Source organism: Camellia sinensis, unplaced genomic scaffold (assembly GCF_055761805.1).
Source record: "Camellia sinensis isolate YWXY unplaced genomic scaffold, ASM5576180v1 Unanchor3, whole genome shotgun sequence".
NCBI classification, from domain to species: Eukaryota; Viridiplantae; Streptophyta; class Magnoliopsida; order Ericales; family Theaceae; genus Camellia; species Camellia sinensis.
Genome location: NW_028129178.1, coordinates 1,301,095 through 1,327,595, shown reverse-complemented (window position 1 = coordinate 1,327,595; position 26,501 = coordinate 1,301,095). Strand labels below are relative to the sequence as shown.

Below are 26,501 nucleotides of genomic sequence, written 5' to 3'. Positions count from 1 at the left end.
GTATTATTATTTTGGTCCCTCCGAGCGAGGGCAAACTTGTAATAAGTGTGGGTGCGTGTGTGCATGTCTTCCAACCTCCACTTCTTTCTTCCCTTTTATTTACCTGCTTATGATGATAGATTAGGGCATATTTATTTTAGCATACCTTATGCTATGCATGCGTGCATTCATGCATTTGTTGACATGCACCGGGCTCGGTACATCATACAAACTATATTGTATGTTTCAATTCCAAGTTGAGTACTTGTTAGTTGATCGCATTACATATGCCATGCTTAGGTTAACCGAGCCTATCTAAATTGCATCTTGTATGTGTTGCATTAGGCAATTTAACATGAACTAGGACACGCACATTTTTGCTAACTAGTTTACTGTTTTGGCATGGAGTACTAGGTAAGCTTTTATGCTTTAGCATATCGCATGCGTGTGAATGTTGCCATGATAGCATGATCACCATGAGGCTAGCTGCTTATGTGATATAACTGCTTGAATGCCTGTGGATGGAGGTTGAATTACCTAAATTGGAATAATGCATTAAAACTGTGAGTTTTAAGCCCACTAGATAGTGGCAAAATCATCTTTTCTAAAAGCCCACTTGAGGGTGGCAAAATCCGCATTTTAGCCTACTTGCGAGTAGCAAACCATTTTCAAAACAAACATGAAATGTTTTGTTCCAATTTGGGCGATTTGGTCTATACTTGTTTGCTGCGCGCATAACATAGTAATTCTAGGCTAACAATTGGTTTAAGAACACATAAAGTTTTCAAAAACGGATATCACGGTTAGTAGAGGCCGGTCTTCGGACCGGGCGAAAGGGGGTGCTCATAGCTGACCTTCCCCGATCGTACCCAAGCTCCCGAGCCGAGACAACTCCGGTGATGACGGACATGTGGCCTTCGGCACCGAGTCAGGGTTTCCTAAATTCTCCCATAAAAAATATTTAGGTGGCGACTCTGTATCTGGCAAAGCAGTCCATGTTTGGCACTACTTTTTCAAAAATTTGTTTCTCAAAACGATTTGCCAGATTTGGACTCTTTGGTTCAGATTAAGAACCGTGACACAAATCGAGTCCGAACTGTAGCATGAGGCCCACGGGCGCGTCTACAGAAACATAAATGACAATCTAGATCCGACAAATCTATAGAAAATCCACTAATCGCCAAATATGCCAGAAATGGACTACATTACCAGATTTTAGAGTTGCTACTTAATCTTTTGGACAAACTAGGAAACGCATGATTTGTGCCAAAGGCTACTGTCCATCACAACCAAAAATGTCTCGAACCTTAGGTATGAGGGAGGAAGGTCATGAATTGAGGACCCCCGCTCACCTGATCAAAGAATCGGCTTCTACTAAACCATGATATGAATTTTATAGACAATGTATGCTCGTGTTCCAATTTTTTTAATGCTAAAATTACTATGTGAGGCAAGCAAGTATAGACTATGTCACTCATTTTGGGATGCTTTGATCTCATGCATTTTAAAAGAGTTTTAAAAAATGTACAACTCAAAGGAAACCGAACTCACATGCATAAAAAAATCAACATCATTCCAACTTAAGCTATATAACCTCCATCCATCGGCAATCATAGAGATAGATCAACTATGCAAATAGTTACATGGTAGGATGCTAAACATAATTATGTACAAACGAGATGCTAAAGCTATAAATGCTTACCTAGTATTTACTCGTATACAGCAAAAAGATGAAGAAAAGAGTTAGCAAATTATGTATGATCCTACATGTAGAATACTAATGCAATACACACAATGAGACTATAAATTCGGCTACTAATGCGTGACATGTGAGTCATCTCAAAGTATAAGATAGCGCACAAAATCACACAAGAAATTAGAAAGTCCATAAATGCAAATGAGCCAAATCCAAATGCATGAAACATAGATGCAAGCATAAGGATTATGATAAAGAAAACATGATGCTATCAATAGGTATGAAAAACATGAAAATAAAAGGGATAGAAAAAAATATTGGAAGACATGCATAGAAAGGGATAGAAAGAAATGGAGGTTAGAAGTTGTTACATCAAGCTTTTACAATGAAAGGAATATAAAGAAATGGGGTTGGAAATTATCACATCACGCAATTATTCAACAAAATAAAAACTAAATCTAACAAATCATAAGGATAAAAGTGACAGAAGCTGCAAGCTCAGGAGATCATCATTCAGAAATTACTTTGTTTGCTGCTGGGGTGTTACTTTGTTTTGGCCTGAAAAAATCTAGCCATACAAATAAATGGTTTGGACGTAAAGAAAACTGCTGGCCGTACACTTTATTTGGCCAGCCGTATAAAAAAATTAGGAAACCAAAATAGAGCAAACAAAGTATTTCTAAAGGATGCTCATCCTTTCTACTTTTTCCTATCATGACGATATTCAAAGGAAAGGTAGATTGGCCTCACAAATCATCCAACAATACAAGAGCTATTTGATAACTACAAAAGTTATCAAATGAAAAGGGGAAAATTATTGATAAATCCCATTTAGAAGTGTTTTAACCTAAGAAGTCCATGAAGGAATTTTTTAACCCATTTAGTCCCATGTATGTATAGTTTTATTCCATAAAGTCTTTTTTCTTGATTTACACTATTTTCTTGGACACTTATGCCCTTATATTTAATTTTGATACCCTTATAAATATTTTTTGAACGGTTAGCAATTTTATGATGTGAACATTCATATTTTAAAATTCACATTGGTAGGAATATAAAATTAGCCCGTGGGCAGCCCGAAACCCGTCTGCGAGCCGGGACGGGCCCGACCCGTTGACAATGTGAATATTTACATTGACATGTTAACATTCACATTAACACGAGTGTAAAATTGGCCCGCGTCCCGTGGCGGCACGAAACCCGCCTGTGGCCCATGGACAGCCTAGGGCGGGCCCGGTCCGGGCTGTTGACAATGTGAATATTCACGTTGACATATCAACATTCACATTGATAAGAATATAAAATTGGTCTGCGGCCCATGGGCGGCCAAAAGCTCGCCCGCGGCCCGAGGCGGGCCCGACCCGGCCCGTTGACAATGTGAATATTCACATTGACATGTTAACATTCACATTGATAAGAGTATAAAATTGGCTAACGTTCCGTAGGCGGCCAAAAGCCCGTCCGCGGCCCGGGGCGGGCCCGGCCCGGTCCGTTGACAATGTGAATATTCACATTGACATGTTAACATTCACATTAATAGGAGTGTAAAATTAGCCCGCATCCCGTGGCTGCCTGAAACCCGCCCACGGCCCGTGGGCGGCCCAGGGCGGGCCCGGCCCGTTGACAATGTGAATATTCACATTGACATGTTAATATTCACATTGATAAGAGTATAAAATTGGCCCGTGCCCCGTGGCTGCCCAAAACCCACCCACGGTCTGTAGGCAGCCTGGGGCGGGCCCGGCCTGGCCTGTTGACAATGTGAATTTTCACATTGACATGTTAACATTCACATTGATAAGAGTATAAAATTGGCCCGTGCCCCGTGGTTGCCCGAAACCCGCCTACAGCCCGTGGGCGGCCCGGGGTGGGCCCAGCCCAGCCTATTGACAATGTGAATGTTCACATTGACATGTTAACATTCACATTGATAAGAGTATAAAATTGGCTCGCGGCCCATGGGCGCCCAAAAGCCCGCCCGCAGCCCAGGGCGGGCCCGGCCCGGCCCATTGACAATATGAATATTCACATTGACATGTTAACATTCACATTGATAAGAGTGTAAAATTGGCCCGCAGCCCGTGGGCGGCCCGAAACTCGACCGCAACCCGAGGCGGGCTTGGCCCGACCCGTGACAATGTGAATATTCACATTGACATGTTAACATTAACATTGATAGGAGGGTAAAATTTGCCCGTTACCCAAAGCTCGCCCGCGGCCTGGGGTAGGCCCGGCCCGGCCCGGCCCGTTGACAATGTGAATATTCACATTGACATGTTAACATGCACATTGATAGGAATATAGAATTGGCCCGCCGCCCGTGGGCTGCTCGAAGCCCGCCCACAGCCCGGGGCAGGCTCGTTTGGATCCGGGCCCGAGCATGTCCGAAACCCTAGGCTAGGGCCTAGGCCATCACTTTGAAGCCCGGGCCGGCCCATCGGCTCGCTAAAGACCCATTCAAGGCTCGGTCCGAGGCCCAGCCCGCTTGAGGCACAATGTCTTTTTTTGTGGAAAATAATAAAATTTTGGTAGAAAAAATTAAAAAGAATTAAAAAAAAAATGGCCAGGCTCGCCCAAGCTCGGCCTAAGCTCAAGCCTAGGCCTAGGCCCATCAGCCCGACCCGAGGCTGTCGTTTTCGGGCCGTGGGCCAATTTTACACTCCTATCAATGTGAATGTTAATATGTCAATGTGAATATTCACATTGTCACGGGCCGGGCCTGGCCCGCCCCAGGCAGCAGGCGGGCTTCGGGCCGCCCACGGGCCGCAGGCCAATTTTACACTCCTATCAATGTGAATGTCAATATGTCAATGTGAATATTCGCATTGTCACGGGCCGGGCCGGGCCGGGCCAGGCTCGCCCCAGGCCGCGCACGGGCTTCGGGCCGCCCATGGGACGCGAGTCAATTTTACACTCTTATTAATGTGAATGCTAACATGTCAATGTGAATATTCACATTATCAACGGGCCGGGCCCGCCCCAACAACGGGCGGGTTTCGGCCGCCCATAGGCCGCGGGCCAATTTTACAGTCCTATCAATGTGAATGTTAATATGTCAATGTGAATATTCACATTGTCATAGGCCGGACCGAGCTCGCCCCTGGCCGCGGGCTAATTTTACACTCCTATCAATGTGAATGTTAATATGACAATGTGAATATTCACATTGTACATGGGTCGGGCCCCTACACATTGACGATATGAACATTTACATTGACGGTGTGAACATTCACATTAGGGGTATTTTGGTAATTATGTCACCCATAGGACTTATTGAAACATAAGAAAATAATATGAACTAAATAGAACATAAGTAGATGAAAAGGGTATTTTGGTCTTCTTATCTCAAATAAGACCTAATGGAATAGTTAAAAAGAATATGGATTGGATGGAACATAAGTAATTAAAGATGAATTTATGGAAAAAGCTCTCAATGAAAAGACTAACAAGTATGGAAATTGAAGCTAAAGAAAAGTCAAGCTAAAGAAATAAGTGGAAACCTACATTCATTTCTTTCTGAATAAGAGTAAATTAATACCCAAATCTATATTGTTATTTGGAGAGAGTAGATTGCCACAATTTCTAAGGGGGAAGCCTTGTTTGGCTTCCGAAAAAGTAAATAGAAAGCAAAGGAAAACATATAGAACTTATCAAAAGTGGTTGAAGACTCATCTTCTTACTTATTATAACGATTTTGGTTTAGATCTGACTCATTTTGCATTCCAGACTCGAGTTTCATGGTTTTGTATTGTTGTTCATGTCTTGCTTCCCTTGTACATTCTTAAATTTGGTTGTTGGATTGTAGTGGGTGTGTTTGGAACAGGTTGGTTGCTTGGTTTTCAAACTTTTGTTATCCAGAATTTTACTCTGCTCAAGTAGCACTTCTTGAGCTTGAGCAGGCTTTGTGAACTCTCAGTACTTTTGCAGGTTTGCAAAACTACCAGGATAGTGTATTCTACGCTCAAGCGGTGTTTTTTGTGCTCGAGTGGGTCAACTCGAGCGACTTTCTTGCGTTCGAGCGTTGGTCTGTTGTCTACAAAACTACTAGGAGTGTGTATTCTGTGCTTGAGCATCACTTCTTGCGCTCGAGCGGAATAACTTATTGTGTCTGACACTCGTGTGTCACTTCTTGCGCACAAGCAGATTATGCGTATATCAGTTCGCAGCAACACATTTTTCCATCACTTTTTCGTATCTTTTTCTCTCAAAACCCTAGATCTAGAGCCTTTCTCTCTAAAACCTAACTTCTCTCTACATTTTCACCTAGATCTAGTGATTTCTCTACTGTGTGCCTTTGTTAAAAAGGTAGAGTATCTCAAGGGCTATGTTTTGATTTGAATAGAGCTTGGTTTAGGTATCTTTGAAGTCTCTCCATCTCTTCATTTGGTCTTCTAAACTTGAGATAGGGACTTTCTACACTCTTCTATGAGTTTTAACTTAGTTATTTGTTGATGTGTAAGAAATACTGGAACTTGGGGTGATTTTGAACAAACCTAGGGTTTTAGTTTAAAATTAAAAAAGGCTTTCAAATCTATGTATTAAAATTGGTTATGGGAGTAGATGTGAGGTTGTGTTGTGATAAATTTGTAGATTTTGATATCTAGGATGGATTTTGAAAGAAAATGAATTTTTGCTCTAATTGTCTCAAATAGTTACTTTATATAAAAACATGAAATTGGCATTGGGAATATGAAATTAGATGGATGTCTATATGAATTGTGGAGTTGGGTATGTATTACCTCTCACCTATGGAAATTTGGATAATTTATCTGTCTTGAAGATTGTATATCTATCTAGAAATATTTGTTTTGAGCTATCAGTGGAGGATAGCTATGATTGTTGTGGAAATTGCATGAAGATTAGGTGAATTGAAACTAATCTCTTATCCATTGTCATTGAATATGACTATGTTTTAATACATTGTAAATGTATGATGTATGAAAGGAGAAAGGAGATATATTCCACGTTTGAGAGAAGAAAGAGGATGGACTCCATTGAATTAATTTAGCCTGTGTGTCCATAGTGAAAGTCCCGAAAACCGTATGTATATATGTGTGCCAGTTCCTGCGGACGAAATATCCGTGAAATGGCAAATGGAAGTGTTTGTATAATGTTTGTGTTGGTTAGAAACCCATTGAGTTGCACCCTTAGTTGGTTGTTTGAATAAATTGGTGAATAACTCATGAAATAAAATAAGATGGTGAATGACTTACGAATTAAGATAACATGAATTGAGATACAAAGCTTGGCATGACATGGTTTTGCAAAAGAGTTATACATGATTTTATTATGGGCATTGAATATGCATCCCACACTTATATCTTTGTTAAGATTCATATATTGTGTTAGATTATTTCTACTGGGTTTTGGCTCACCTTATTTGGGAATAACCATTTTCAGGTATTGGAGATATGTCTTCACCAAGACGGTAGTTTGAAGGGATTTAGAGCAAGAGCTTCTTTTGATTGTATTTACTTTGTATAGCCAAGGGCTTGATTGTATTGAGTTAGACTCATTTTTGTTATAACTAAGCAGCGGCTTGGAAAGATGTAAGCCTTTAAGGCATATGAATATCTATTTAGCTTTCATTACCTTTTACTATTTGTAGCATATGCTATAGATTCAGGATGAGCTATTCATGAATGTATATCGCATGTGTCACCTTTTGTATATTAACTCTGATGAATGAAAGTACTTTGTTTTAACTTTATGTCCGCTTATGAGATGGGTTTATCATATTTGTTTTAGGGCGTTACACTTATGGAATAAGGATGTGCCATCCACTTCCATGTTCAAAAGGGATTGGAAAGAGAGTTTCCAACACTTTTACAAGGAAGCTCTTATAGCTTCAAGAAAATGGAAAAGAACATTAAAGAAAATGCATAAAACCTATCAAGACTCTTGATAAGGAAGCTAAGGAAATAGAAATCTAGCAACTCAACTGTGAAAATAGGACATACAACACAATGCACAAGTTTATATTTAACCTAAATAATTGAAAAACAGTGCTGAAAATAGAGTTTAAAGGATGAGAAAGCAAGAAAGAAAGTGTACGAAAGCAAAAAAAAAAAAAACTACATCCTTTAACCATCCTATGGAAAGGTGTCTAAGCCCTCAACATCCACAAGGCTCACAAACATATTTAAGCACAAGAAAACTTTGAAAATATGGTGTTCGGTAAGAGAGAAAGAGGGAGAAAGTTTCAAAAGTTTACCTTTAGAAGGGAGGAAGAACTTTTTTGTTGACAAATTTTATTCCAATCACCCTCAAAGGTATGGAATATGGCTTGAATTCTTAGCAAGAAGTTCAAGTTCAAGCTTCAATGGTGTTTGTATGAAGAGAGAGTTGGAAAAGTGAGAAGCTTTTAGGTTCAAGGTGTTTTTACGTCTAAGGCTCTTAGAATTAACCTTCTACCCTTAAGAATGAAGTGGAGAGGTGATACTTATAGACTCTGAAGGAAATATTTACAAAATTCACCTTAGAAATGCACAGGTGGCAATCCCACGTGCATGGAAGCTAATTTTCCCAAAAATACTCTATTTTCCGAACAACTTATCCAACCAAGACACTATTAATCCGACCGACCATTTTCTATCCAGCCATAGGTTTTTTGTATGACCAGATAGAAAAATTGTACTGCCATATCAAATATTTTACAACCAGACTAGTTTTGAAGGAGAAACAAGGTTTTCTAGGGAATTATCCTCCTTTCCACTCATCTCTACTTTATCCTTTGCCCGGTTTACTGAAAAAGTATAACACTTAGAGTTTAAAATGCGAGCTTCAGAGCATTGTAGAGATGTTTGGAACTACATGATCAAAATATTTTGAAAAAGAATTTTGGAATAAGTCTAAAGTAACTTGGCCAAAATAGGTGTAAGGTTGGGACTAAAGTTTGAATCTGGCTTTCCTGTTGAGGAATTCGAAAGATAGCATATCACAAGTTTCATTATCGAGTGTTCGGAATAAAGTCCCTAAGTCTTAAGGCGAACTGGGGTAGTGAAGGGGTTGGACGTTGGTGGTGGCTGTCAGGTCATAGTAGTAGGAGTGGCTGGTTAGGATTTGACTAAGGTCAAAGATGAAGGTATTTTTAGCTTTATATAAAATTGTAATAATAAAAGTTTGATTAGGCCTCTTTCGGTAAGTGATTATTTTGACCAAAGATTATTTTGGTAAGTGATTATTTTAATCAAAGATTATTTTTCATTCATTTATTTTTTTAAATTATAAAAAGTCAAAAATTGTTACTCAACATATCGATTGGCATAATCTCATAATTTAATAAAACAAGTAAAAAAGATACATAAAAACATTGTGTGAAATGAGATGAAAAAACAAGAAGAACATTTACAAAAAAAAAAAAAATGAAAGGTTGTCTCTTACACCAAAATAAATTATAAGTTTGGTTTTGTCAATTTAGACCATAATTTTTTAATTTATTTTTATTTTAAATCATCAACTTATTTTTGTTAAATAAAATTGATGAAAATTTGTTATTTTAGTTATTAAACTTATAGTAAGTGTATATAAATATTATTTTTCATTAAGTTTAATGATTAAAATACTATTTTTTTCTGTTAGTTGTACTTAACGAAAATAATCAAATAATTTAGATTGAAAATAAATACAGTAAACAAGTTTAAAATTTAAATAGATAAAATTAAAAAATTAAGATTTATTTTATTACAAAATCAAACCTTATTTATTTATTTTTGTAATTTCCCCAAAAAATAAAATAAAAATAAAATTGAGTGGATAGAAGCTAGATAAGGATGTAATAATGGCCCGGCCCAGCCCGGTCCGGTCCAAGCGGGCCTCACGGGATCCCTTCTTTTTAGCGGGTTGGGCTGGCTCATGGGCCAAAAAGTGGGGCTTAGGCCCAAGCCCAAGCCCACTCATAATAGGGCCTGGGTCGCGGGCCAGGCCTTGTCGGGCCTTTTGTGTGTGTGTGTGTGTGTGTGTGTGTGTGTGAAAAATAAAGGATAAATTCATTATCTATATAGATTATTTATTAGGAATAAAAAATAAAAGAAAAATTACAAGTAGATTTATTAGAAAATCCTTTTTCAAGTGCTTATATCCCAATTAGTCCATAAGATATTCTTGTATTATAATAAGTCCTATTATTTGAACATTTGATCTACCAAATCCTAATTCTCATAGTTAAAGTATTTTATGGATATTTTTACCCTTCAAATGTTTTTTGAACGGTTAGCAATTTAGTGATGTGAACATTCATATTTTACAATGTGAATATTCACATTAACGTGTGAATGTTCATATTGACATATTAATATTCACATTAACGGTGTGAACATTCACATTAACGGTATAAACATTCACATCACGGAACATTCACAGTGTAAATGTGAATATTATTAGGGGTATTTTGGTAACTATATCACTCATAGGACTTATTAGAATATAAGAAAATAATGTGGACTAAATGGAACATAAGTAAGTGAAAAGGGATTTATGAAAAAGTGTCTCAAAATTATACTAGAGTATTTTAGTTAAGATTAATGAGACGTTTTGTTTGGTTATGTTTCATGGTGGTATTTAAATTTAGTTATGTATGACTTATGGTTTTTTTAATTATGAACTTATAACTAAAAAAGTATGTAATTATGTAATATTTTTCTTTCGAAATGAATAATTTTATATATATGAAAATGAAACTTTCAATATTACAATATTAAATTAATTATATAACATTCATTGAATGAATAATTTTGTTTCAAAATGAAATAAAATATTACAAAAATTTATATTATTAAATAAAATAGATGTAGATTATTGATGATGGTAGAGCAATTGCATTACTATAGGTCAAGTACATCCCAACTAGGTTGGCACCTACTAGCCTACCAATCATTTGCATTATATTTCACCTCAATAATCTAATACAAAAAAAAAAAAAAAGAAAAAAAAAAAAGAAAAACGAATTGAAATGAAATAGTAAACAAAAATTGTTGATCAATCATCAGAGAAGATAGACATTTCAATTGCGTTACCTGAGGATATGTCATCCAAATCATTTGGAATTTGCTCATTTTCACTATAATTGTGTTTTCTTGTAAGCGCATGCATATGATCTCTGAATACCATCAGTGCCTCAACCATTTGGGGTGAAAAGTCTGCTCTAGAAATCGCTCAACAGCTGTCCACCTGCACTAAAAGTTGTTTCAGAAGCAACTGTAGAAATAAGAATGATTAGTAAATCACGGGCCATATGTGAAACCATAGGCAACATAGTTTCATTTTGTTTCCACCATTCCAAAATGTCAAAATCATCAGAATCATCCATTGACGGGCTTTCCAAATAACATTGTAGTTCAGAGCTACTTACACTTGTATGTTGAGATATTCTTCTACTTTTTGTTGTTGAAAAAATACTTAATCTTCCGCCTTGAGATGAGACTGCTAATGTAGTGTGTGTAATTGTATTTACAGATGTAGCTGCCCTATATTCTTCAAATAATCTATTGCATGTTTGCATAATAGGGGCAAACTGTGTTTGATCAATGAAAATACATTCAAAAAATTCTTGTAAACCAACTTTTTTACACATAGGATCAATTAGTATGGCCAAATCTAAAAGATGAGATAAATGATCAAAATATTTATCAAAATTTACTTTCATTGAAGTAATAATGGTTACATGATATTCATTATCCATATATTTTACGAAACTTTAATTATTTCTGCTGGCATATGTAAAAAAAATGGTAAAGTAGGAATATATATATATATATATATATATAAGAAACTAATTTTGTTGAAGTATCAAAAACTTTGTGAGAGTCAACATTCCTCCTATTGATGTTTTTGCAAAAAATAAATCTATTACTCTTTTTTGTTTACGAGCTATTTTTAACATATTATATGTTGAATTTCACTTACTATCTACATCTAAAATTAATTTTTTAAATGACATATTTTCTCGTTAACAAATTTTTTTATAATTCGAAATTCGATTAGCAGAAGGCATAATAATAACAACTGCATTTTTTATTACAAGTATAGAAGTCTCGTATACATGCATAACTTCTTTAACAATCAAATTTAAAATATAGACACGACAATAAACATGAAATAAATCATCATTAACAAGTAATTGTAAAGTTGATTTTAAATGGATTATAGTTTGATTACAATATGCTGCATATCTAAACTAATTGTAAATATTTTATTTTATAAAGCCCACTCATATAATACATTTCTTATTTCTACACCAAGCGAATGACTAGTGTATGGAAGTTCAACTAATTTAAATGAAATAATTCTTTTATTTAATTTCCAATCATTATCAATAAAATGTGCAATGATACATTAATATTCAAAACCACTATTTGACCACAAATCAGATGTTAAACAAACTCTTCCATTCAAAATTTTAAAGATGTCAAATAATTAACATTTAACATCTTCAAATTTCTTTAAAATCCTATTTCTAGTAGTATTTATTGAAAAACTTTGATATTGCGGTGCAAAACTTTCATGAATCATTTCGGTAAAATCGGGACATTCATTAGTATTAAAATGTTGTTCTTTTTTAATAATATAATTAACTGCAGAATTTTGTGCACCTATAGGATCATATGAAAATATTTGCAAATTACTAATTGATGAAGTCCTTAATTGTATTTGACTTCGAATATCAGGTTATTAACTTTGTAAATGTTTGTTAGCATGTCTTTTTAGATGACTAGTACCCCCTACAGATGCAACACTAAGTAAATGTGCACAATATTTATATTTTTCTTTAAATGTAATTGTACCATCAGTATTATTTATAGATATATTTTTTTAAAATGTTCCCAACACTACTACTTCTACTCTTAGATGATGATCCAATTGTTGGAAGAGGGATATTAGAAGGAGAATCAACAGATTTATATTTTGTAGTATATGTATCAATATCGACATAAACATTAGGATATTATGATCCATAGTAATATTAGTAAAATAATATATAAGAATTAACAATTAATTTAAATAATGTGTAAATACAATGAGTAAAAAATGATAATTAATTTATGTGCACAAATAATTAATGAAAAAAATGAGTAGCTAATAAATTTAATTAAACTAATTAATGTTACCGACTGGCGAATGAGATACAGAAATTAGCTTCTTTTGATAAAAGTTTCGTATTGCACAATTTGCCACTTAGGGATGACACTTCAAATTACTTGAGAGTTGAGAGAGATTGAGAGTTTAAGAGAGATTGTGAGAGTTTAAGAGAGATAATTATTTATGAGATTTATTTTAGAAAATGAAAATATTTATAGTAGTTTGAAAGGTTAAGGTAAATGTATAAATTAAAAAAAATATTACCGTTGTATTAAACGGTAATATGGCCGTTAAAATTTTTTTAATTTTTTTTTAAAGTGCAAACATTATTTTTTTCCCTATTGCGTAAAGAGTGATGTGACGCATGATGCAAAGGAAGGGTAGGGGGAAGGGCATGGGCATCAGGTGCATGCAGACAATATATTTATTTATTTTTCAATTGCAAGTTGCAACTTGATGTGAGACTCAGTGAAGAGGGATCTGACGCATGCAAGGGGTAGGGTAAGTAGGCGAGTGGGGGTAGTAGTAGAGGTGTAGAGTTTTAATTTTTTTTTTTTCATTCATTCATTATAAGGAGATGACTATTGTTTTGTTTTATTTTGTTATAAAAATTGTATTGTATTGTATTGTATTATTTTGTTTTGTTTTGTTTTGTTTTGTTTTTTTTTTTTTTGTGCAAGATCAAGCTTTTATTTTTGTTTTTATTATTTTTTAATCGTCGCAAGTTGTATTTTATTTTATTTTTTTGAAATTTGACCTTTGTGATATAGGGAGGACCAGGTGGGCCGGGCCGGGCCTGGCCAAGCTGCTTGTAGGGACCGATTTTTTTAGGCCGGGTCAAGCCATGCAATAGGCCAATGGGCCAGACCGGATTTTACATGTAAGGCCCAAGCATAAACTCAATATATTGGGCTGGACTCAAACTCGGACTTAATCGGGCTGAAACAGGCCAGCCCATCTCAGACCTGGGGGGGGGGGGGGGTTTTGGGCCGCCCACGGTCTCGGTTCAGTTTTACCCCCTAGAGCTAGACAAGTGCCCCGATGCGTCAGTCATGATTGTCGATTCGAACTCTCACAGAATAGCGGCTCTACAAGGAATCCAGAGCGACTCCAGAGTCTCTCTCTCTCTCTCTCCAAACCCTATCTCCATAAACGACGAGGACTAAAGTTGTCTAGCTTTTCACTCTACCAGTGAGTCTCTCTTCCTCAGTTCGTGCTTATTGTATTCCCGATTTCGATGTCATGTTACTACTTACAAGTGTTTACAAATATGTATTCAAAGTTATAATTTTGATTTTGTTATGAAACATATGGGTCTCTATATAAGCTTTCCCTCACCATCTCATATTAGAAAAATTGGCATAAGATTGAACAATTGTTTTACGCTGTGTTTGTTTTATGGATTTGGAAATTGAAAAAGAAAATGTTTGTGAGATGTGAATGAAATATAATTACTTTTTTTTTTTTTTTGTATGTTTTTCTTTTCAAGTCTCTTCTCAAATCAATGAACCAAACACAAGGTTAGGATACTAACTTCATTGGATATCTGCTTTACTTATATCGGCAAGTTTTGTGTAAATATGTGGAGGGTGGTTACTCGAATCTTAGTGTTATTCCGATTAATTGCAAGAATATCTATAACACATGCATATAGATTGAATGGCAATGAGACAAGTGGCCCGTTTGGTATCATTATGACTATATCATTTTAGTTTATTAGCTTAAAATAATTTCTAAATTTGTTTGGTGTAGTTTTTATAATCTGTGAAAAAAGTTGAACATGTTTGGTTAAATTAATTGACATAGCTTTTTTGTTGTGTAAATATCCAAAATGTTCTCAAAAGGTATAACTAAGACAAAAGAGATGCGGCACTTTTGTCCATACGTATTTAATCCCCTCACTATCAATCCCTTCACTATCAATCTCCTCACTATTAATCCCCTCACTATCAATCCCCTCCATTCTATCTCTGAAAACAAACGGAGCCTAAGGGTTTTAGATCAGCTAAAAAAAGTTACCACTTGTAGCTTAAGAAAATCTCACTTCTTTTTGGACAAATAAGTTGAAAAGGTCAAATAGGCTATAATTTACAATTGCAATAAAATGTTTGTTATTAATTAACTTCTTAAAACCAAATAAGTTAAATAAGTTGAATTGTGAGTGCTACCAAATGGGGCAAGGTGTTGCTTATAAATGGTAGCATATATAGCAAGCAACTGATTAAACATATTGTTTCCTTGTTTTAGAGTGATCCAAATTAGTGAGGATCATGGGTCCCAAAAGTAGTGGCATAACTATAATTAATTGGGCTTCACTTGTTTGTCAATGGTGAATTACCAAAATTTAGAAACGCTAAGTTTTACAGCTTTCTTTTGTGCAAAAATAGAGGTTCTATAAGTAATGATACCCATGATTGTAGTGTTTTTTTTTTTTTTTAATGTTGTTGACTTGTTCACATTGTTATCATAGTTTACTTGTTTGTTGGCACAATGATAAGAAGACAAGACCTTCAAGCAAGGTGCCACACCTCGGAAGGTGTATCATAGCTACTTTGTAATGTCCTGACCCATTGGCTAGACAGTTTAAGTTTCTAGACTATATACAAGTGAGTTCACATCCTTTTCTAGTATCGACCATTTTGAAGTTGCGAGGCCTAGCCTAGTTATGCTTCGGGATGGGAACATCACATATCTATTGTAACTCTTTTGGTACAAGCCTTCAGGCTTAACATACCTACTTCCTGACATTCCATGATACAGCCCGACGTTTGATACAGAGGGTAGTTGAGAAACCTTAGGCTTGTAGAATCAAGTGGGCTGTGCCACCTATACCTAAGCCTAGGAGACTACCTTGTTCTCCTTGACTTAAATCTCGTGTAAAGGTATTCGATTTCCAACTTTCCTACCTCTGGCTGAGTGTCTCCACTGCCATCTTCCTCTCTCCTTTAGGTTCCCTTGTCTCTCTCCTTACAGTCAATGATCTAGAGTCATCTCAATGCTTTCCATCTTCCCAGAAGGTCCACCTAGACACCTCAACAATCTACATCCACACTTTTATTATTTTTATCATGGTCCTTTCAAAGTTCTTTGGGTACAAAACAAGAGAAACTACAAGTGGGAATATTGGAAGTGAATAGTAACCTGCTCTGTGGTTTGTCCATTATTAGAATATGGAGGAATCCATTTTGATATATGCAGGATTTGAAATGTGCGTCTGATATTTGTAGTGACTAGTATCAAAGTCTAATTGTTTTAACACCTTTTCAATTTAAAAGCACTTTAGGATTTCAATGAATGTCTGAGTAGAACTGTTTCTAATTTCTTCGACCTTTATGCCAATGTCTCCATATCATAGTACCAGAGTTCAGGCAAAATGTACATACACACCAACAGTAGTTTTATGCAAAATGCTACATAAACTTCAGTTATAGAAGTTTATCTTTGGTTTGTTATGTTTCTTTTTTCAATACAAGATATGTTTAAACTCTTAACCTCAAATATATCAACGGTGTTAGATGCTCAGTTATCTAAGAACATTGGAAAATAATGTCTTTTTTTTGGTCTAAATGACACATTTTTATTTTTTTCAAGAAGATCATACAGGTGAAATTTCTTAATTCCTCACATTTTCTGTTATCGAGTTTAGTGATTGTAGTTGATTTTTAAGTTTATTTGATGAAACAATGAAGACCCAACCTATTATAGTTCATTGTCTGAATTATCCTAGAACACATATTTTCCATCAAATAAAATGTTGAAGGTAGAGTAAAGAAATGAAAGGTCATTGTAGTATCTAATGTTGTTTCTTCAGCAGCAATTGCATTGTGGTGGCATGAAACGTGGTGAAGGAGCCTTCCCAAGATTTAAGAATAGAAAAGGAACTAAATCATCTTTATTATGGGTCCGAGAGAGCTTGTATAAAGCAACTATGCGCTGGCATAAGCACTTTTACTAGTCTCTGTGGACAATTTTGTGAAAAAGGGAGGGTTGCATGAAACAATTCAGGTTCCAATAGAAAAGGGAGTGAGAGGGCTGGTATGGAGCAACTACATTTAAAAAAATATTGTTTTACTTTGTCTATTCAAGAAATTTTGAGAAAATGGAGGGTTGTATGAAAAATGTCTGTATGGAAGAAGTATTTGTGATAATTCAATACATCCTTGCCTATTGGGCAGTTAAAATGCCATCCTTGCATTTTGAGGAGATAGATGGTTGTCATTTTAATGCTGTCCTATGTGGTGCTACTGGACTATGAAAAAAAGTATTTGGTTCAACTATGAAGAGAAGTGGTAGGCATTGGAGATGAAATATGGGAATGGTTTTGGGACTGCCTTGGGGCATTAGACAGGAGTTACGTACCCCTAATTATTTATATCTAAGGTCAAGTAAGAAACAGGAAAAGAAAGAGTTGTTGCGATAATGTATTAGGTGTTTATCCTTGGAATTTAATGTTCACTTGTTCTTACCTGGTTCAGAAGGATCGACTGCTGATTATAGTGTTCTGTGTGATGCTTTGGGAAGATCGGATCCATTGATTGTCCCATGTAGAATATATTGTAATGTTGATGCAGGAACAAAAGAAGCCCAGGCTATTCAGCTCCTCTAGGGGGTTTCCTGTTACCATCCCAATGAATGGTCCGTGAGTGGTAACAGTTCACTAATGTACAAAGAATTACCGCTCTTTGCCATTTGACTTATACACTGGCCTATTTTGACGTTACCTTTCTTTTTTGATTTGAAAAGTCAATTGAAGATCATAAGTGCATGCACAATTCTTTATAATCACATATTGAATTCACTATTCAGCGGCCCAATCTTCCAAACGCCCAATCTTCCAAACTAGTTGGGGTTGTTTCGATTTTCTATTTCTTTGAAGGTCATTGTTTAGCCATGGATGTACTTTTCTAAAATATATTAAGATGTTGTACTTGCTGATGGTATTTAGACACGTATCAATGTGAATTGCTGTTGTTCTTTTTATGATCCTTCAAGGATGATATGATAGTTTGTTCTGTATTCACTGACCAGGGTTCATTTCTTGCAGACTAACTTCTTGTCTGACTTGTGCCTTGCCACAATTGAAGTTTTTTTTCATTTATATATGGAAACTGAGGATTTGATTGACCTCCCTCCTTCTAGCAATTCAGGCTATAAAAGTGAGAATGACAACCTTCATAATTCTGAGTGTGAGCCCAGTGATACTGATTCGCATCCAATTAATTGTGAGCTTAAAGAAGATAAGCTAAATGAGGAGATCTCAAGGACTTCTGAGGTTGATGTTGGAAATGGAGACAGCCAACTTTTTATGTCAGCTGACATAGACAGGGATTTGATTGGGTGTTTGTCTATCTTGCAAGCTAGTATTAAATTGAATGAAACCATTTCAGTTGCAGAAGACGTCAAGTGCTTCAGCTCTGGAATACAAAGTGAGAATGGTTGCGTAACCGGTCAAGATGGAAGTCCAATTAGCAATCGAAAGAGAGATGAAAGTCCCATCAGCTATCATGAAATTAGCGACAATTGTATCCTGTTATTTCGTTTCCTTGAATATCTTAGTTGTGTATTGAAAATGCAATTCAGAGAACAAACATTAATTTGTTTTTCTCTCCTTTTATAAGCTATTTTGCCATATTACTTCAAAATATAGCAATCTCTATATATATATGCCATGTCTGCGTGTGGGTGGCAGCACGTATGCGCCTTTGTGTGTCCACAGAAACAAGCTTCTTCCTGCAGCTTATAATTAGTTCCCTCATGTTATGTTTGCCATAATTCGTCATGCCAGCCATATCTGGTGTTAAGAAAGCCAGAATGATAGTTGATAAACAGCAACCTTCGGTGCATGTAAAGTATAACTCTTTAACAAGGTATTTTCATGAAAAGAAAGTTGATGTTTCTCCTGCTTTTTTGAAAGGGTACTGTTAGAATTTCCCATCTTTTCCTTCACCTACTCCACTACACACTCCACTTCACCTACCTCCACTTCACCACACACTCCACTTCACCTAACCCACTATCACCTCCACTACACCTATTACCACATTTTCTTCTATATATAGATTGTATAGGAATTGTAATAACCATCTTGTAATAACATCAATACATCAATCTTGTAAGATATCAATCAATCAATAATACATAATTTCTTTCATGGTATCAGAGCTAGGTTGAAAACCTAGTATTTTCGCTTCATCGGCGGGCGGCAGCCTCGTCTTGGCCGCCCGCCGGACCTCTCATCTCTCTTTCTCAGCCTTCAGCCTCTGCTTCTCGTCACGAAGCTCATTCTTCTCAGCCTTCAACTCTTTAATCTTCTCCTGCAGAGTCAAGTTTGAATCCCTCTGCTGGATGGTTTTCACAGCATGATGCGCAGCATCATGAACCACAGGATCATGTGTTGGCACTGCTTGCCATCCTGGGCTATGCCCATCTTTCTTAACACCAAGATCTGACGGGGTTAATGCAGGAGTGTCACCAACATCACCAGCATGCTTGAATTCCTGCAATTCCTTGAAGTTCATCCATGGCTTCACAAAAAAAAAAAAAAAAAAAAAAAAAAAAAAAAAAAAAAAAAAAAAAACTTTTGCCTCATAGAGTTTCTTCTTACCCGCATCAACAGCCTCAAGAGTTATATGGTGCAACGCACCAGCAACCACCTGTTCTTGTGCCTTCACCACCCGCACAAACTCGAAGAGTGTATTCTCTTTTTTGTTGTGTTCTTGGATGGCGAATCGGGCGAGATTATCGATATCGGCGGTGTTCTGGTTGGACGAATGAGAGTCGTGTATTCCTCCGAGAGTAGCCATGTTTGTGCTACAAATAAAGCCTTCTTCTTGAGATTGAATTTGAGATACAACTACCACCGCTGGGACTAATATCGCAACAGAGAAGCAGAACAACAAGATAGACCTCTCTACTTTCATTTCATTGTGTTAGTGACTTCCAGCACAGCAAAGCTTCCCACGTGATTTCATCTCTTCTTTTCAAAAACATCCTCAAGTGCCCCACTTTCTTTTCTTTGTTTTTATATTCTTTTCAAAAACATCCTCAAGTGCCCCACTTTCTTTGTTTTTATATTTATTTTCCTCCATTGTTTTTTTTTTTTTTTTGAACAGCAACCGCCCACTTTATTTTTTTCATCAAATTTTATTTTTTATTCTAAACCTTCATTGATACTCTCAGACATCATATTGTTCCCCACTTTTTTTTTATATATCTATATATATATATATATATTTTTTTTTATTACACAAGCAAAAAAAAAAAAAAAAAAAAAAAAAAAAAAAAAAAATCAAACCATTTACAACTTTGCCAAACACCCGTATTTTATTCCTCTCCGGGATCCACTCCGATCATAATTTTACACAAAAAAAAAAAAAAAAAAAAAAAAAAAAAAATACAAACAACAAACAACAACAACCAAAGCTTTGTTTTCTTTTCTGCAGCGGCCACACATCGACCTCACTTCTTCTCTACTCTGCCGCCAGTCTTTTCTTTTTGCCTCCGTCCTGGGCGGCCCTTACCGGCGTTGCCTCCGTGTTTCCCACTCCACTGGGCATGATCACTACTCCCTGCTCCTCCACTGCAGCATATGGCGGCCCTCCAAATCGGAACATTACGGTGGCCTTCCGCTTCAGCTCCTTGTTTTCTGCCCTCAGCACACTTATCTCTGCTCGCGCATCCTTATACATGCGTTGGAGCAGAGCCAGCTGGGAGTTTAACTGTTGCACTTCATTTGTCCTACTCTGCAGCCGGTTCGACAAGTTTGTGACCGCCGTCATGGTTTCCACGCATGACTTCAGAGTATACTGATTAGCCTCAATATCAGTTTGCACCGCCATTTTTTGCTCCACAGACCGCATCGGAAAGTTCAACGGAGCAAACTCCGGGGCGCTTGGTTGCGGTTCCAGTGCCACCGCTCCAATTCTCTCTCTTGTTGACTCGTTGAGGTCGGGAAAGAGGGTGAGCAGTCCACGGGAAGACGAGGCCATTTTCTGGGCAACAAAGTGTTACAGACTATCTCTCTCAGCACAAGGAACTCTCTTTCTCAGCAACACGAAGGATTTTTCAGAGGTTTCTCTCAGTTTTTCTCTGCCTCAGCCTCTACCTTCGTCTTGGTTATATAGCCAAGGCGGCCACGCGCATCGCGCGCCTCTTGACGCCAGACAAACTGGCACGCCTTTTCATGGCACATCTTTTGATAAAGTGGACACGTCTTTTGATGGCACGTCTTTTGATGGCACGCCTTTTTATGACTTGGGCACACCTTTTGAGGGTGCGATTTTTTAAGGGGTCCGACAAGACTCTGTAAACTGTCCCGACATTGTTTCCGGTTAATTTCTACATGGGTCCGACAAGACTCTGTAAACTGTCCCGACATTGATTCCGGTTAGCTCCTTTATGGGTCCGACAAGACTCTGTAAACTGTCCCGACATAGATTCCGGTTAGTTTCTACAAGGGTCCGACAAGACTCTGTAAACTGTTCCGACATTGATTCCGGTTAGTTTCTACAAGGGTCCAGCAAGACCCCGTAAACTGTCTTCTACAACGGTCCGACATGACCCCATAAACTGTCTTCTACAAACGGTCCGACATGACCCCATAAACTGTTTTTCTACAAACGGTCCGACATGACCCCATACACTGTTTTTCTACAACGGTCCGACATGACCCCATAAACTGTCTTCTATAACGGTCCGACATGACCCCATAAACTGTCTTCTACAGCGGTCTGACACCGCCATCCGGTGTCCTCTACACCATTATGACACCACCATACCGTGTCCTCTACAACGTTATGACACCCCCATACAGTGTCCTCTACAACGTTATGACACCACCATTCAGTGTCTTCACCAACGGTCTGACACGACCATACAGTGTCTCCTATCCTTTTTTATTTTTATGTATTTTCTTGTTTTGTTACTCTCTCCAAACTCAAGTTGGTTAGTTTCTCTCCTCCTTGAGTTTGCGGGGGGCTGTTAGAATTTCCCATCTTTTCCTTCACCTACTCCACTACACACTCCACTTCACCTACCTCCACTTCACCACACACTCCACTTCACCTAACCCACTATCACCTCCACTACACCTATTACCACATTTTCTTCTATATATAGATTGTATAGGAATTGTAATAACCATCTTGTAATAACATCAATACATCAATCTTGTAAGATATCAATCAATCAATAATACATAATTTCTTTCAGGTACACCTAAAAGAGGACTTTTTAAGATGTGGTTCTTTCTTTCTTCATATTCTGAATGGTTCAGTTTTCCTTAACAGAGACAGTAAACGAGAGCTTGAGGAGCTACTACAGCAGTGGTCGAAATGGCACGCTCAGCATTGCTCTTCTTCTCATGTAAGCCTGATTCTTGTATTTAAGCCAATATTGCTGATTTTCATCTGTTTCATTGTATTCTGTGCGGTGTCCCACTTTCCCCTTTGTGAAAATACTGTACTTCTCTATTACTTTTGGAATGAAGAAGAAACTGAATCATTGGGATCTTTATAGTAAGTGCTTCTGTTAATTTGAATACACTATACTTCTTATTTTTTTGTTAGATATGGATAATATATTGGGCAGTCTTAGATGTGAATATAAAAATCGTGCAATTAGCAGGAATTGAGTTTAAAGCTTATTCTTTTTTCTTTTCTCTTCTTCTTCTTCATCTTTTTTTTTTTTTTCATTTTTTTTTTTCAACAACTCTGAGAAGGTCCCAAATTGACTGGACAGAAACTGGTGGCAGGCAAATAGTCCTTGCATCTTTATATACTGTTTAAGAGTGATGAACATAATAGTATTCTGAAGCGTAATGGAACGGCCTACACATGCACATTGTTTTGGATCTGTTGGACTGCATACAACTCTTTATTGAATGAATCAGCTAAGAGTGAATAATAAATATGGCAGTATAGTTTAGTACCACCAGGTTTCTTGTCCCTTGTGTCTGGTTGGACTGACCAATTATGTGGATTGAGCTGAAACTTTCCAGGGTTGGGATAAGGACCTTCCTTTCTGTTCTGCGTCTGACTAATGATATTAGAGCTCTAATAAAAGATGGTGAAATTATTTGATTATCTTGAAATCATTGTAGGCAGTAACTTGGACAATTAGATGTTTGAGGTGAAGATTGACTTGTGTAATTGATCTTGACTTGAATACAATCAAAAGGCTTTTCAGTAATCTGTCTGGTATTGTTTTATATACACAGTGGTGATTTGCTGTTCCTTTTGATGCCTTGCTGTTCCATATTACAAATATGTAATTGGATTTTTATCTAGGTTATCCAATGGATTTAGTTGCCTCGTCATTTAACTGCATTCTTTCTTCAATATTTCCATTTGATTGGACTCCTGATTCATATATTTCTATCTGTCCAGGATTCCAATGAAGTCCTGGAATCTGGTGAAGAGACGTTCTTCCCTGCACTTTTTGTTGGTTTGGATAATCCTTCTGCAGTGGTATGTTTTCTTTATGTGTCTCTGATGCATGCTTTATGCATTAGCATGATATCTTATTGAGGAACATTTGGGTTGTTTTTTGATGTTTCAATGCTTGCTTTCTTGTTTTTGGATAAAATGCACCGAGAGCACCTGTGTACAAGATTTATACAAAATCTAACATCCTCCAACAGAATTAAGTTGTCCAATAAAATTGCCGAAAGAGAAGTTCCTAAAAAAAAAATTGCCGAAAGAGAAAGGGGGCTCACAAAAAGCCCCTGTTCTAATGATGAAAGTAAAAAGGTAAAGCTAACTTATGCCTGTGTACTGTGGTAACCACTCATCGAAACTATGGCGATTCTGCTCCCTCCCAATCCACCACATCAAACACGAAGGCGCCACCTTCCAAGCTTTGCCCCCCTTCTTCACATAGCACCCACTTTCCTAGCTTACTTTCCTTATCTCAACCTATTTTGTTAATCCGTTTTTAGTTCACTGAAGTATGAAACTATTAGGTGACTTGAACTATCTTCATTTGTCCTTCCTATTACAAAATAATTTTACGGTTCTGACTCCTTACAAATGCATGCCTGTACTACGTCTACTGATGAAATAAGTAATTTAAATCATTGTTCAGGTTTCAGGAGAAATGGCGCTGCACTATTTGTTAATGATGAACTTGCATGTCATTGTAAGTCAATGGAGGAAAAAAAAATCTCAGAATGAGGACTGTGTTTAGACATACCTTACTATATACTTTTACATTAACATAAAATTGCTCTCACATTAGTAAAACATATTACATAAAATCAACCATAATGAATATATATTATCTGTGTCATAATTTTTCATAGGGTAAATTACATTGCCTTCCCTAAGTAATGAGGAAAATAAAATGAGCCCTGCAATTGGCATAACTTGTTGAGATATTTGGAGGAGCTCTCTCTTCCCCCATCTGTTACTCTTTTTAACTCATCTCCTTTTTCTTCCTGACATAGGACAGCCTAGTATTTTTTTATTCTCTGACTGTGCTGCAATTGAAAAGTGGTAGGTTTGAAGATTAAAACAAGGAATAGACTAAGGGTTTGTAATACAATGGAAGTTAATCCTTGTTAAAGAATGAATATAAAATTGCAACAGTGAAATCTTATGTGCATATATATACCATACATCAAGAATAAAACAGTTGCTTAAGTTGATTATGGTGACAAAAGTGAGAGAGAGTACTGAACTTAAACATTCTGGAACTCAACTTCATCTGAGGACAGTGTTATAACAGGTAAAGAGGTTTCTGATATTTTACAACGTGTGGTACGTGTATAAGATGCATATTGACTGTTTGTTTCATCCTATATATAGTTTCTGGACTTGCTGCTTAACTTGCTCTCACTTTCTTCTTTCATGCAAACTTTTTGTTCTAGAGTGCTTGCATTTTGTTTAAGGTTTTGTGATATACAATTATGTTCCTGCCATATCAGTACATGATAAGTTGCTAGTAGGTCCATCTTCTATGAAGTCATAACTATTCATCCAAGAACTGCATTTACCTTCTATTTTAATATTTTTCTGTTTTTCCTCCAGTACTTAGTTTTTGGGTTATGGAACGCTGTGTGGTTCTACCCGCTACTAGAAAGTTGTTTTATTCAATCGATATGGTCTATCTATTTAGCTAGTCCAAACAATGCATGCCTTGCCACTTTACTGAGACAAGCAAGAAATTTTGTTAGTTATTAACTTCTATTGGCTAGTGTTTTGTCAAAGATTTCCATTCAAGATTTCCTCGGTTTTGTAGCTAGTATGAAGAAAGCTTGTAGTTTGCAAGTTTCCTTGCAGTGCGTATTATGTTGAAGTTTTCAGTACTCTTTTGTCTGTAGTCTTTCTGGATGGACAATCAAACAAGGAACCAGATGAGCGAGGAGTTTATTGCATTAGATAGGAAGTCTGTTCCACTTTATGATCGTGGATACTCATTGGAAGGGTAAATACTTCTTATTTTGTTTATGATTATGAATACTTTTTTAGTTATAAATGAATCAGTGATTACTACTAAAAATAAATAGGCTGGAGATTGGCCTTTTGAGTTGCAATATCATGTACTCAATATCCATATAGGAATGTAACTTTGTAGTTCAAAATATTTTGATGTTCTTTTATTGTTTGACCAACATGGGAATACATGTGTGATATTAGATGGCACGCCAAATATTCTGGATATATTAGACTTTATCAAATTTGGAATGTAAGCAATAGTTAGGGATGTCACAGGGGAATAATATTATATTAGCTATTGCCTAAGAAGCATAGACACTTCTAAGAAGGTGGTGTGTTTGTGTTGTGTCCGTGTCAGACACCGACACTTGTTGGACACTTCTAGTTGAAAAGCCCAGTCCACACTTCTCCTTAAAACTCAGGTATTAAGGAGAGGGAAACTAAAGTCTTATAACTAGCACAGATGGGGCAACTCCAAGCGATGTGAGACACAATTCAATACACCCTCCTGGACCACAACACACACTAGCTGGACAAATAGCTCACCAGGCCCAACTAAGCTCTGATACCAAGAAGATGGTTATAAAATATTGGCTTACCCTCATTTGGGTGAGACCATGTCTATATGTAATCAATATAAGATACATGAAAAAGGAATTAAATAATTACACAATCAAACCCTAAAATTAAATTCCTAAATTAAATATACAATATTCCATATTCCAACATTCCATATTCCAACTCTACTCCTATGGATCCGAATTTGAAACTTTCGGCTGAGTGTGGTGAGCTGCTTTCTGATCCAACTCGCTACTAGAGATTGGTAGGACTTTTGATCTATTTGACTAATACACGACCAGATTTGACATTTGCTGTAAGTGTGGTTAGTCAGTTTATGCATTCACCTTGTACTGCTCACCTTGATGCTGTTCACCACATCTTGAGATATCTCAAGTCATGTCCAGGTTTGGGTTTATTCTTCAATGGTGGGATTCAGACAGGATTGTCCTGTTTTACTGATGCAGACTATGCGGGTTCATTGACTGATAGACGTTCCACTTCTGGGGTATGCACCTTCCTTGGTATCCATCTTCTATCATGGAAAAGCAAAAAACAGGCGGTTGTTTCTCGATCATCTGCTGAAGCTGAATACCGCGCCATGACTCATGGGACATGTGAGTTACTATGGCTTTGGTCCATTTTTATTGAGTTAGGCTTTGAGGAGAATAATTCTTCCAAGCTATTTTGTGACAATAAGTTTGCCATCTTACTTGCCTCTGATTCTGTGCTTCATGAGCGTATTAAGCATATTAAGG

The 26,501-nt window shown here is 36.7% G+C and overlaps 2 protein-coding genes across 4 annotated transcripts in view; one reads left to right on the top strand and one right to left on the bottom strand.

The window, feature by feature from the left end:
- The first annotated feature begins 13,781 nt into the window (after positions 1-13,781).
- The window catches only part of LOC145816190 (uncharacterized), a 30,532-nt gene continuing 17,812 nt past the window's right edge, over positions 13,782-26,501 (top strand). For 2 of the 3 annotated variants that reach the window (XM_082912488.1, XM_082912486.1), the window contains exons 1-6: positions 13,782-13,942; positions 17,796-18,273; positions 18,537-18,618; positions 22,039-22,114; positions 23,137-23,217; positions 25,071-25,174. In XM_082912488.1, coding sequence (XP_082768614.1) covers positions 17,853-18,273; positions 18,537-18,618; positions 22,039-22,114; positions 23,137-23,217; positions 25,071-25,174 — 764 coding nt within the window. In that variant the 5' untranslated portion in view covers positions 13,782-13,942; positions 17,796-17,852. The remainder of the gene's footprint in view (positions 13,943-17,795; positions 18,274-18,536; positions 18,619-22,038; positions 22,115-23,136; positions 23,218-25,070; positions 25,175-26,501) is intronic. The other variant, XM_082912487.1, reaches the window with a different exon arrangement.
- LOC145816192 (cysteine proteinase inhibitor 12-like) lies at positions 18,883-20,032 on the bottom strand. Its single transcript, XM_082912491.1, has 2 exons — positions 19,356-20,032; positions 18,883-19,248 (listed from the first exon to the last, which is right to left on the bottom strand). The coding sequence occupies exons 1-2, from the start codon at positions 19,359-19,361 to the stop codon at positions 18,985-18,987; spliced, it is 270 nt and encodes an 89-aa protein (XP_082768617.1). The 5' UTR covers positions 19,362-20,032; the 3' UTR covers positions 18,883-18,984.